Raw genomic sequence first — 13,131 nt, 5'->3', positions numbered from 1 at the left:
CCTCTAGAACCCTTTTTTGGACGGATTCAATGATAGTTTTGAGCGGGATTACGAGAAAGGAGCCATGGAATACATTCGTTGGAAATCGAGTGAAAGAAATCAGAGAATTGACCAATATAGATTACTGGAAACATGTAGCTGGAGAAGTCAATCATGCCGACTTCGCTACTCGCTTTTGTGACTGGGCAGATCTATTGCAAAGTCAGTGGTGGGAGGGTCCCAGCTGGTTATACGAGGAAGCAGAATCTTGGCCAATGTCTGAGATATCCGTTCCGGATGAAGCTTTTCTGGAGAGACGCAAGACAGTGATAACAAATTTAGCAGCTGAAAACGAAAAGAAATTTGGACAGAGATTTTTATACTTTTCGAGTTACACAAGGATTCTTAGAATGACTGCTTATGTTCTGAGATTTTGTAACAACATTAAGAAAAACTCTTGTAAGTTGACCGGTGCGATTTCATGTGAAGAGATTGAATGGGCAGAAAACACTCTTATAAAAATCATACAGTATGAATGACCTTCTGACATACGTGAGAAGTACAAGGATGCAATACAATTCTTCGTAGAAAATGAAATTTTGAAAGTTCAAACAAGACTTACCCTCAGCCAAGATCCGGAGGACTTCACATATCCTATAGTTTTACCAGACCATCCTCTTCTAGAAAGACTGATTTTGCATACTCATAGATCTTTGCAAGCTGGTGTATTAACGACACTAGCACAGTGAGAGAAAGATTCTGGATTCCCAAAGGACGGAGAGTTGTAAGAGCAGTTTTGCGACAATGTGTACCATGCGAAAAACTGCCTTCTAGAAATGTTAATACTGAGCCAGCTCCTTTACCTCCTGACAGAGTAAACCGAGTTTCAGCATTTCAGATAACTGGCGCAGATCTAGCTGGTACTCTTTTCTTACGTGGTGGAAACAAGGCGTGGATAGTGCTTTTCGCGTGTGCAGTATATCGAGCAGTCTACCTGGAGCTAGTTTCATCTCTCTCCACAGAATCATTTATGCAAGCCTTTCGAAGATTTTGGGCAAGGAGAGGAAGATGTTCTACTCTTTATACAGATAATAGTATGAATTTCGTAGGTACAGCAAATGCGTTAAAATATTTGGATTGGGATTTCATACAAACAGAATGTTCTCTACAGAAAGTTAAGTGGTTATTTAGCCCACCATCAGCTCCATGGTATGGTGGTTTTTGGGAACGAATGGTTCGCTGCGTTAAGGAATTCCTTCGAAAATGTTTGAGCAGAGCTTGTGTCACCTACGAAGAAATGTTGACTTTGCTTTACGACTGTGAGGCGGCTATAAATGCGAGACCATTAACATATTTGTCAGACGACCCCAACGAATTGAAACCCCTTACACCTGCTCACTTCATTCCAGACTCAAAAGAACGTGAAACTTTTGACCTAGATTTAATCGATTCTCAGCATTTATTGAAACGAGTGCGTTACCTTCACACCTTACGACTAAATTTACGAAAGCGTTTCTATAGGGCAGTGTTTCCCAAACTTACGACTTTTGCGTACCCTTTCTAAATTTTTCGTAACGCTATGTACCACTATTAGAAAAATTAATGTATTTTTAAAAAAAAATTTTACTTTTCATTTTTGTTACAAAATTTTCGGTAAAAAATTCTCAAATTATTGTAAAAAATACTGTGTTAGAGTGATAAAAACTATATTTTAAAGAATAATCTAAATAAGTAGAATTTATTACAAACCTTTACTATAAAAAAATTGCACAAAAGTTAAAAATCAAAATCTGTTGACACCTCTAATTATTAACTGTTAACTCTGCAAAAATAGCCAAAAGAAAAATACGTAATCGCAAATTTTCATGGTTGCTTTTGATTTTAAATAAAAAAAATTTAAATTTTCGTTTGTTGCAAGATAATTCGCATAAGAACGCGTACCCCCACTAAACTGTTCCCGTACCCCTGGGGGTACGCGTACCACACTTTGGGAAACACTGCTATAGGGAATATCTTGGAGAATTGGTAAGAAGTCATAAGACAGCTTCAAAGAGAAAGGCTATTACTCCGGGAGAAATTGTTCTAGTTGAGTCACAAAATCCAAACCGAATGAATTGGCCTTTGGCTCGAGTAATTGAACTGTTTCCTGGCAAGGATAATGTTCAACGGGTGGCTAAATTAAGGGTAGCCAGTGGTGAAATCATAAGACCCCTTCAACGAATTTATCCTTTGGAACTTAGTTCCATTGACAATATGAATGAAGATTACCAGGAAACCAGAACAAAGCCTGATCATGAGCCTAGTATTGCACATATTCTGGAAGAATTGAAAACTCCAGAACCAAAACTTGGTAATGCCAATATTCAAGAGGAAGCAAGAACAACTCGATGTGGACGTCGAATCGTACCAGTGAAACGAATGAACTTGTGAACTATTCATAACTTTTAATTTCTTGCAGTGTTACAGCATTATGTTTTTTGTATTGTTTCAGAGCAAAAGTGCCAGCAATACAAAGGTGGGAGTATGTTGCCATTCACATTAAGTTTGTCAATTCCGTCATGTTTTCTTTATTTTATTTTGTATTAACATTATCTTTTGCGTTTGTGAAACTGGCAATTATTTTTTATGTTCTATTTATGTTTATAATATTACGTTAAAGAACTTACGATACGTTGCGTTTAAGAGAATTCGATACGATTTTCATCTTTATGATGTAAGTTTATGCATCCAACAAACAATGTAAATAATATATTGTAAATAGTCCTATTATTCTGAGTGTTGTATTGTGAAATAAAGTAATTAGAAGCAAAAGAATCTCGAGTCATAACATAAGTGATTTCTGTTTCATTTAATCAGATTTGTCATTTTATTTGATAACGCGAGGTATCTTTAAGAAATGATATCGGAATCAGAAATGTGAATGTAAAGTTCATTAGATTTGAAAAAAAAGAAAAGAGATTTTAAAACTGAAAGATGATTATTGGAAAAAGAGGGAAAAAATCTTGCTTGAAAAAATGCGTCTGCTTCATTAAATGTCGGTTTTTTAGACTCCTTAAATTTGATTTTAAAAACGTAACTAAGTTAGCCTAATAAATGAGTAAATAATAAATGATAGAGTTTATGTTCTTAAATTTCTAACAGTACTTTTTACAAAGATATTGCGAAGCAAAAAAAAGCCTTTTATGAGTTTATTACAGCATAACGTCTCAGCCATTTTTGCTCCGTAATTATATCTTTTGATTGCAGACAGAGTTCTTATAAATATCTCTACATTTTAGCTTATTTAGAAGAAGAAATCTATCATTACCATCTCAAAAAGAGGAGGAAAGTGATTTCTAACATTGCAATTACTTGAAACTTAGGTAATTTTTGCCATGAAAATGGAATGCGATTAAATTGATTTGTTTTGTACATGTGTTAGTTGATACAGTTACCTACAAGTTTTAGGAGTTAGTAAAGTTTTTTTGGAGAGACTATGCTGTTTTGAGATAAGCTAAATAAATAAAGTTAGATTTTGGAATTTTTGAAAATTTGAATTGCTATATTTACTGAAAGTTTCAATAACTCAAGAAAGTGTTGGTCACAGAACTTGTCCCAGTAGGGAGATAATAATATTAAGTAAAGAAATTGTTGGGATGCTGTTGCTCAACCAAACTTTTCAGGGCAGAAGACGCGAAAAACTTAATTTTTCATTAAATTGTCAAAGCATAACTCTGAAAAGCAACAATGCCCCTGTAGTGGCAGCTGTGGGATGTAGTTTCTTTGTAGAATTGAAGTATTATGGCCATTTCAGATGCATCTTAACTTGGATAGGATGTAGGGATATTTATCCTTGAGAAATGAATAAAGTCGTTTAGGAAAAATTAATTTATTATGTAAAGGTTAAATTGAACATGGTCACATTTCAAAATTATAAAAATGAGGAAAAGAATTCCCTCAGAGAGATCAAGAAATTAATTCTCTTCACATCAAAAATATTTTGTAAAGATATCTATTTGAGCCGCGAGGGCTCAAGGGATAAAGCGTTCGCCTTCCAATGAGGTGAACTGGGTTCGAATCCCAGCGATGACTGGCTGATTCGAATTCCGCATCAGGCTTAGTGCTGACGTGAAATATCCTCATTAATAGACGGATCATGTGTTAGAGTCCTCTTGCAATCAGGATAACCGTAAGAGGTTCTCGTGGTCTTCCTCTCCATGTAACGCAAATGCTGTTCAGTCCACTTAAAAAGTCCTCCACGAAGGCAAATTTCTCCCAATACTTAATACAGGAATTTCCTTGTCTTCTGGATTGTGTTCAAAATTACAAGGCTATAGAGTTCGCTAAAATTACAACACTAGTAGTCCTAAACCCTAAATTTGGGTCTGCTGTCCGACGACGGTTGCAAAATATAAAATAAAAACACAGATATCGATTTAAATGTTGGAACTGAGAGGCCCCCCCGGGCTATCACCCGTAAATCGAAATTTAAAGTAAATGAATTGTTTCCGAGGAACAGATGGAGCATGGAGAGATATTTATGGTTGGCGATTTATCGAAAGATAACATAACCAACAATAAAGTCTACCCCCTATGAGCAATACTAAGTTTGAAAATAATTTTGAGAAAGAGAATCACCAAAAAGACTGTGGAAATTAGTATAACCGTGTGACTGAATCATTTTTGTTCTGAGAAATTAAAAATAAAGAGTTATAAATAAATATTTATTTTCCATTTAGTCGTCACAGTGAATTAATAAGTCTTACATTAGTAATGAAATTAAAAAGTTAGTCGTTACATTGATTGTTAAGGAAAGAATGAAATATTTTATTCTCGCTTTTTATAAAATGAATGAAAAATAAATAGTTGGATTAATTTAAACAAAATTTGATTAAGAATGATTAAAAAAAATAAGTTTCAGAAATTAAAGAAATTTTAAAAGCTGGGAAATATGTAATGCCTATTGTGGCATCACAGCCCCATGGAAACGTGCGCATGAGTATAACAAGGCAGTGATAATTTATTAATTCAGCGAAGCAAAAGTTTGGGGTGTTGTTGCTTTCTTTGGATAAACCCAATAAAATATACTTGTATTTCACTTTTAAAGACTTTTAAATGACCTTGAACGACCAAATCAAATTTGCACAATATAAATTTTTATAGCCTACTTCAATATAAAAAAAATCAAGCCAATTAAAAAATATAACTTTCGCACACTGAAGTTCAGAACAATGGGTCTTAATTATTTAGTACCCTTTTTTTGCTTCTAATATAAATTAAATTCAAACAAAATTAGCTTGAACTATAATTATATTTGCAATTAACTTTTTTTACGTAATAAAAATTTTTGAGATGAAGTAATTCGCGATCGCAACGAACTATAGGGGGCGTTGTTGTATGAGACGCNTTTATCTTTGCTTCTAATATAAAATAAATTCAAGCAAAATTAGCTTAAACTGTAATTACATTTGCAATTAACTTTTTTCACGTAGTAAAAAACTTTGAGATGAAGTAATAGCCAGTTAGTTTGCTTACATGAAAGTATTTATTACAATATATCAAAACGTAGAAAAGCGAAACGCACTTTTCAAAATCCCTGATTAAAATTCATGTTTCGAAATTGGTTTTTATTGAGTTTAATTAAGCAAGTACTTAATGACTTTCTGTCTTCATAAAGTATTGGATTAACAAATTGATTACTCATCTCTAAAATTAATATTTGCACTTAATAAGCTTACAAATTAAATAAAAGTCCAAAAAGCAATTTTTTTCACGAAAGAATTCTCACCCAAATAAATCGTATTAATATTGCTAAACTGTTTTACGATTATTAATCTAAATAAGAACATTTTTAATTTTTGTTAGCATTAATAAGAATAACTCTAGATTAAAAAAAGATTTTAATTTAAGTCTAGCAATAAAACAACAATGAAATAATTGTAAGATATAATTTTATGATATTAATCAAAAATTTAATAAACGTTTTGGTTTTTAATGAATAAACAAGAATTTTTTGAAATATTTATTAGCATTTTTACGCATTAAATAATCTGGTAAAATCTGATCAGATTAATGCATGCTCAAATTGCATGTTTTTTCTCGCAAAGTTCTAAATAATTATCAAGATTTTATTTACCTTAATTTAACTCTGCATTTGTTGATATTAATGAACGTTGAGCAATTGTATGCTTATTATCATCTGAGGAAATAAAGCCTAGCCAAAACTATCAGAATACAATAAAATTCACAGTGTCTCTGTGGAAACCCAAAGAAGCTAGATATGTTTTTAACGAAGCGCTTTGATAATGATTTCGCTAAAATTGACAATAAAATACAACTTTATAATAAGTGAAATTTGGTAAGTTTTTATAGTTACCCAAAAGCTTGGCAGAAAAATTTTCATTTCAGTTTTGTTCTTCTTACTAAATGTGTGAAAATAAGAACTATAAATTTAAAAACTAGAATTTCCAGTAAATTATTACTGTATGAAAAGAAAAAATACCAAATGAATATTTTAAATAATATTTTGATTTTTCTTACCAGAATTCAGATTTTTCTTTGTCAGAAATGACATTACCTATTGTACCAAATGACATTAGTACAATAATTACACCTGGAATATTTTTCTGTACAATTATATTTTTTAAACTGAAAGAGCAATGCACACTTCTCAATGATTTATAGTTTTAAAGCTATGTTTTTCTGCTTTATTTGAGTAAAATGTATTATATTAAAACCTGATTAAGTGAATTTTTATCAGCATTCTAAGCTTATTTTTCATACTAGACATTTATGTAGAAATTTAAATTATTCCAACTAATTTCAAATATTTAATCTTATAATTCAGTTCTATTAATCGTAAAACGTTATTTTTTTGCCATATTTTTATTTACTTGCATTTATTTCCTTCTGTCATTTGGTAAATTTCCACTATAAACAAAGAAAAGAGAAAAGTCCACATGAAAAATTTATGGAAAATCATTTAGTATTTATAAGCAAAATCCCTTTCCCAAATGTTTTCTTCTATTATTTTAAAAGGATTAATGATGCATGTCATCCATATAAATATAAACTTTAGTAGTCGAAGAAAAAATTGTTAAAAATAAGAAAAATGATAGGAAGCTTAAATGTTTCGTTCTTTTAAGTTTATCGTGCTACAATTGACTGTCTTTAATTGTAACTTCATACTTTTTATGTAAAATTTAAAAAAGTATATTAATATGAATTAAAGCCTGCGCTGAGAAAAAAGTGCGGTTAAAGCAACCAGAATATGGAAAAATTTACCGTGTTTCTGACTCTATGGGTACTCTAAAAAATTCTGTATTTTTTACTAAAGCACTTTAGTAATGATTTTGGTAAAAAAAAAATTAAAGAAGAAAAAACGTTTTATAGCATTGTAAATGAGGTAAAATTTGGTAATTTTATCAAAATACCTTTAGAGTATGGCAAAAGAAGTATTCATTTGGTTAAATTTGGTTTTGAACTTCATATTTTACATCTAATGTGTGGTAACAAGAGCTATAATTTTAAATTCCAGAATTTCCGGCAAATCATGAATAAAAAAATTACCAAAAGAATGGTTTAAATATTGAATACTTTTGTTATTTTTTTAAAAAAAAAACCAAGATAGTGTTTTTTTTTAATCAGAAATGTCGTTACTATAATTTACGATGATTTTATTCGAATTTTTTTCTGTGTATTTGTCATTAAGGTACGGTGTTTAAGACACTGATCATTGTTGTTGAGGTTGAGTTAGAGATTAGTTAGATAGTTTTGAGTTTCCTGTGTTGGCAACATCTTTTCTTGTTTTTTATATTTTTTTTGATATAAATAAAAGTTAAGTTTTCAGTTTGTTCTACGTGACATTCAGTCTAATTTACTCTCAACAAAGTCCAACATTTGGTGCCGAAATAACTCGGTAAGTCATACTGAACTTGTTTTAATTACTTTCGTCATAAATCTGAATTGGAATGGCTACCGGTAGTGAAAAACTTGTAATATTTAAACGCAAACGAACAACGCTACGTACCGCCATTACGAAACTAACGACGAAATTGAACGATGCTGCTAGTACACAAACTGAAAAGGAATACAATATTGAACGTTTACAAGATAAAATTAAAGAATTAACCTTGGCAGACGATGAAATACATAATTTTTTAAATGATGAAGAATATCAGGAAGACATAATAGAATGCGAAAGATACACAGAATATGCTCATTTGGCGTTATTTAATTTCAAAAGAACAGCGAATCGGAACACGAATTCAATTTCTGAAACATCGCCAACAGCTGCCAATATAAATAATTTTTCAGCTTCGCCTTCAAATGTTACAGTAAAGTTGCCTACAATAAAAATAAATACGTTTTACGGCGAAATTGAAGAATTCCATAGTTTTTGGGAGCGTTTTGAAAACTGTATCGACAAAAACGAAAGTTTATCGCTGATTGACAAGCATGTTTTTTTGCGGGGATATTTAGATGGAGAAGCAAAACGAATAGTTGATGGAATTAATATAACTGCAGAAACATATGCAACAACAAAGAATATTTTGAAATCGAAATATGGCGATAAAGATAAAATAATACAGGCTCATCTCGATTATTTAGAAAACCTAAAACCTGTCAAAAATCACTCTCCAGCAGCAATAAATGAGTTATATATTGATTGTAATCGAAGAATACAGGCTTTAGATGCTTTAGGAGAAAAAACTCAATCATACGGAAGAATTTTGGCTCCTAAAATACTTCGTGCTTTTCCTCATGAAATCTGTCGTAACTGGATTGTACATGCCAAACGTGAAAATTTTGGTGAAAGCGATATTTCAAAATTAATGAAATTTTTATCAGAAGAGGTCGAGGGATCAATTACTGCAAGTAATATTAAAGGTTCACTTGCTCCAGACTATCCTATTAAATCCTCCTTAGAAAATTTTAACGTGAATTCTAAATCAGTTACCAAAAGTAAAATAATGTCACCCTTTTGTCCTTTCTGTGAAACTGTCGGACATTGGCCTCAACAGTGCAATGTTGTAACGGACATAGACGCGCGCATACAGAAATTGAAGACTAGTAATAGATGTTTTTTGTGCACTAACCGAGGACATACCAAAAAAAATTGCCCCCGTAGAGAAAAATTTGTCTGTTCCAAATGCAAGAGAAAACACCATACATCAATATGCAAACCTCTAACCAATGAGCAGCCTGTGGCTACATCTACAAACAAAATTGATGTATCGCCTTCCAATTTCGTTCATTTGCAAACTGCACGAGTTTTCATAACTGGGCCCACTGGCATTACAAAACTGACACGTTGTCTATTGGATGGTGGAAGTCAATCTAGTTTCGTTTCTTCTAATCTTGTGGATACTTTAAAACTTCCAGTAATTTCAACCAGACATTTGGACATTCAAGCCTTTGAATCCCCAGCTAATGTTGGCTACATGCGAAGACAAGTCAAATTTCAGTTATCAAGTATCTGGGACAAATCTAAAGTTAATGTTACTGCATTTGAAAGCTCCAACAAATATGCATCACACCTACCTTCATCAACGGATGTTTCACTCTTTGCTAAAAACAAGCGAATGAAACTTGCTGATCCAGATGATTCATTGTCGAACTTACCAATTGAGATTTTAATCGGTGCAGATTACTACTGGATTGTTATGAATTCTGAAGCTCCAGTCAGGTTGTCGGATTCTCTGGCCTTGGTCCCATCAAGTTTTGGTTGGGTACTTAGTGGAACTCGATCACACGCAACAGTTTCCTTCATTTCAACGGTTCATAATGTTGATGTGGATACTTCAACTCAGGAATTAGATAATGTGGTACGAAATTTCTGGAACTTAGAGAGCATTGGCATACAACCAACACAAGAAAAAATAAGTCCTCACAACTCTGAACTCTTAACGAACTTTCATCAATCTTTTGAAATCATCGATGGTAGAAGAGTTGTAAAATTGCCTTGGAAACCAGAAGTTCAACTTTCGTCGAACAATTATGAAGTCGCAATTCAACGATTTAAATCTTTAACAAGGAAAATGCATGCAAATTCAGAATTCAAAGAAAAATATATTGAGCACATGCAAGATTACATTGATAAAAAACACGTTGAAGTTGTCTCAGAAACACATAATGAAGAACGTTTATTTTACTTGCCCCATCACGCTGTAAAGAAAATCACAAATGGAGAAACTAAGTGGCGTATAGTTTTTGATGCATCTTCACATTCTCCAGGTCACCCATCTTTGAACGACGCTCTTGAAGTAGGACCAAATCTTCTTCCCGATATCTTAGCCACATTGTTGAGATTTCGACTTTCTAAAATAGCAATCACTAGTGATGGGCGACAAGCATTTCTGCAGCTGATTCTAGCAGAAGAAGACAGAGATGCAACACGATTTATTTGGTACAATACTACATATACTCCTGATGGGAAACTCTGCACTGAAGATAAAATTGTAACCTATCGATTCACACGTCTTCCATTTGGACTCGTCTCTAGTCCATTTTTATTAGCAGCTTCTCTTCGTGAATTGGCTACAAAACACAAACAAGCATATCCTACAGCAACTAGACACATTGAGAATAACACCTATATGGATGATTTTGTAACCGGAACGTCTACGGATACTGAAGCTCTGATTCTTTACCAAGAACTGCAGCAACTTACATCACTTATTAGCCTACCATTAGACAAATGGACTACAAATTCTAAGATTTTGAAAGATATGTGGAAACAAGAAAACGTCTCGTTTAAGGATATCACGCAAGTCTTGGGTGTTAAATGGGATACTAACAGTGATGTTTTTCAAATTGATGTGCAGACAAAAATTGTTCAAGCATGTAAAGAACCAGTAACAAAACGCTTACTACTGAAGTTGATGTCAAAGTTTTACGATCCTCTAGGCTTGTTTGCTCCAGTTACAGTAGTTGTGAAGATATTGTTTCAAGATACATGGCTTAGTGGTATTCAGTGGGATGAACTATTACCTCCATCTGTAGCACAGCAGTGGCACAAGTGGATAAATGAATTACACTATCTGAATGAAATATGCATCCCAAGATGGATTGGCTTTTCCGAAAATTCCGACGTTACCATACATGTGTTTTGCGACGCTTCGGAACGTGCATATGGTGCTTGCTTGTACGCGCGTCACGCAGATGATATTTCTACAGAGATCCATCTCATTTGCAGTCGAAATAAACTAGCCCCAATCAAAAGGGTCACCCTTCCGAGACTTGAATTGTTAGCTGCACTACTAGGAGCTCGCCTACTCCAGTATTTTTGCAAGGAAACGAACATGAATTCTTACACTGCCATACTATGGAGCGATTCTACTGTAGTTTTAAGTTGGATAAAGGGAAATCCCAACCTTTGGAAAACATTTGTCTGCAACAGAACAACAGAAATTCTTCAAAACACTACTTCAGCACAATGGCGCCACTGTCCCGGTACGGATAACCCTGCGGATCATCTTACACGTGGTACCTTTCCATCACAATTATCGATTTTAAAATCTTGGTGGCGCGGCCCGAAATGGCTAAAAAATGATCCAGAAACTTGGCCAACAAAGTTTTATATACACGTACACAGCCTTTAGTTGAAGCTGAATCACGAAAAACCAAATTTCAATCCTCCTACGTTGCAACTACAGAACCCATCATAGATATATCTCGTTATAGTTCTTATACGAAACTTCTTCGTGTGACTGCCTGGATTCTGCGTTTTGTATACAACTGTAAGACTCAGCAACGCATAACTCTGTTATGGCAAGTTTTGTCATCAGCTAAAACTCAGCAGTATTATGCCCAAAATGGCATAACTTGGAAATTTATCTCCCCACGAGCGGCTTGGTGGGGAGGCTGGTGGGAACGCCTAATAGGAGTTGTCAAGCGATGTCTACGAAAGGTACTCGGACGAGCACTTCTTGACGAGGAAGGTCTGTCCACGGCCCTCATTGGAATAGAAGCCGCTCTGAACAGTCGACCATTGGCATACGAAGGTGGAAAAGATGACAGTTCCACAGCCTTAACACCAAGCCATTTCTTGACAGGACGAAAACTAACGGCCATTCCATCCAACCCAAATAACAACACAAAGCTAAGAAAAATCTACAAGCAGCTGCAGGACTTACTCGACTGCTTTAGGAAAAAATGGTCCAAGGAATATTTGCTTCAATTGCGGTCATTTCATCAAGTTCGTAATCAGGACAATATCATTAACATCCGAATTGGCGATATTGTACTCCTACAAGAGGATGTCCGACCACGGCACATGTGGAAGAAAGCTAGAGTGGTGAACTTGCATGAAGGACGAGATGGGAAAATAAGATCCTGTGAGCTGAGAGTTAATGGTCACAATATAACCCGTCCGGTAGCTTTGGTCATCCCCCTCGAGGTCGACCAGGGTGGGGAGGATGATGAGGTTGAGTTCGAGATTAGTTAGATAGTTTTGAGTTTCCTGTGTTGGCAACATCTTTTCTTGTTTTTTTTAATATTATTTTTTATATAAATAAAAGTTAAGTTTTCAGTTTGTTCTACGTGACATTCAGTCTAATTTATTCTCAACAAAGTCCAACAATTGTCTTGTGTTGGGTATAGGTGTTCTGTCTTTGGTACCAGTTACTCTGGATCGATATTTATCAGAAAATCGATGCCACAACTTCTATGACTCAAGTTGCCAAACACTGGATATTGCAGGAATGGTTTATTTTCAAAATGCTCTGCAGCAAAAATAAAATAATATATCCTTACGCAAAACGAGCAAATCACGCATTTTTAATGCACTTTTTACAAGAAATACAAGTTTACTGTGTACCAAACATATAATAAGCTATTTAAAATATATCATCAGAAGTCCTCAGAAGAAAAAGAACTTTTATTAAGTGAGCTGTTTAAATTTAAAATAAGACAATAGCTTTTACCCATAAAACCTTTTCAATTGTAAAAAAGGCTAACTTGATAAAAACAAATATTTAATAATTCTTTATTCTTTTAATTGACTAGTTATTAGAGTTGACCAATAAAATGATAATAATTATTAACAATAAAATCACATTTTTAAGGACATGAAAATGCTAATACGACTTATGCACTGAACTATATTTATTTATTCATAAGAAATTAATGAGTGCTTTTAAACAGTTTAGGTTTTACTTTCTTTTATTGATT

General features: G+C 33.5%; 2 protein-coding genes across 2 annotated transcripts; both read left to right on the top strand.

Annotated features, from left to right (window-relative positions):
* The first annotated feature begins 29 nt into the window (after positions 1–29).
* LOC122272061 (uncharacterized) lies at positions 30–1,543 on the top strand. The gene is made up of 3 exons (XM_043055078.1): positions 30–508; positions 608–724; positions 814–1,543. Exons 1-3 carry the CDS (start codon positions 30–32, stop codon positions 1,541–1,543), a joined length of 1,326 nt encoding a protein of 441 aa, XP_042911012.1.
* A 6,385-nt stretch (positions 1,544–7,928) lies between these two features.
* Positions 7,929–12,406, top strand: LOC110283178 (uncharacterized). The gene is made up of 2 exons (XM_043055087.2): positions 7,929–11,445; positions 11,562–12,406. The coding sequence occupies exons 1-2, from the start codon at positions 7,929–7,931 to the stop codon at positions 12,404–12,406; spliced, it is 4,362 nt and encodes a 1,453-aa protein (XP_042911021.2).
* Positions 12,407–13,131: the final 725 nt, after the last annotated feature.

Source organism: Parasteatoda tepidariorum, chromosome 5 (assembly GCF_043381705.1).
Source record: "Parasteatoda tepidariorum isolate YZ-2023 chromosome 5, CAS_Ptep_4.0, whole genome shotgun sequence".
NCBI classification, from domain to species: domain Eukaryota; kingdom Metazoa; phylum Arthropoda; class Arachnida; order Araneae; family Theridiidae; genus Parasteatoda; species Parasteatoda tepidariorum.
The sequence above is the reverse complement of the archived record's forward strand: the minus strand, read 5'-3'. Positions and strand labels throughout refer to the sequence as shown.

Coding starts and splice junctions, on each gene's coding strand:
- LOC122272061 (XM_043055078.1), top strand. CDS start 30: ATGATAGTTTTGAGCGGGATTACGAGAAAGGAGCCATGGAATACATTC. Junction 509..607: donor ACTCTTATAAAAATCATACA/GTATGAATGACC, acceptor ACTTACCCTCAG/CCAAGATCCGGAGGACTTCA. Junction 725..813: donor GTATTAACGACACTAGCACA/GTGAGAGAAAGA, acceptor ACTGCCTTCTAG/AAATGTTAATACTGAGCCAG.
- LOC110283178 (XM_043055087.2), top strand. CDS start 7,929: ATGGCTACCGGTAGTGAAAAACTTGTAATATTTAAACGCAAACGAACA. Junction 11,446..11,561: donor TGCGGATCATCTTACACGTG/GTACCTTTCCAT, acceptor CACAGCCTTTAG/TTGAAGCTGAATCACGAAAA.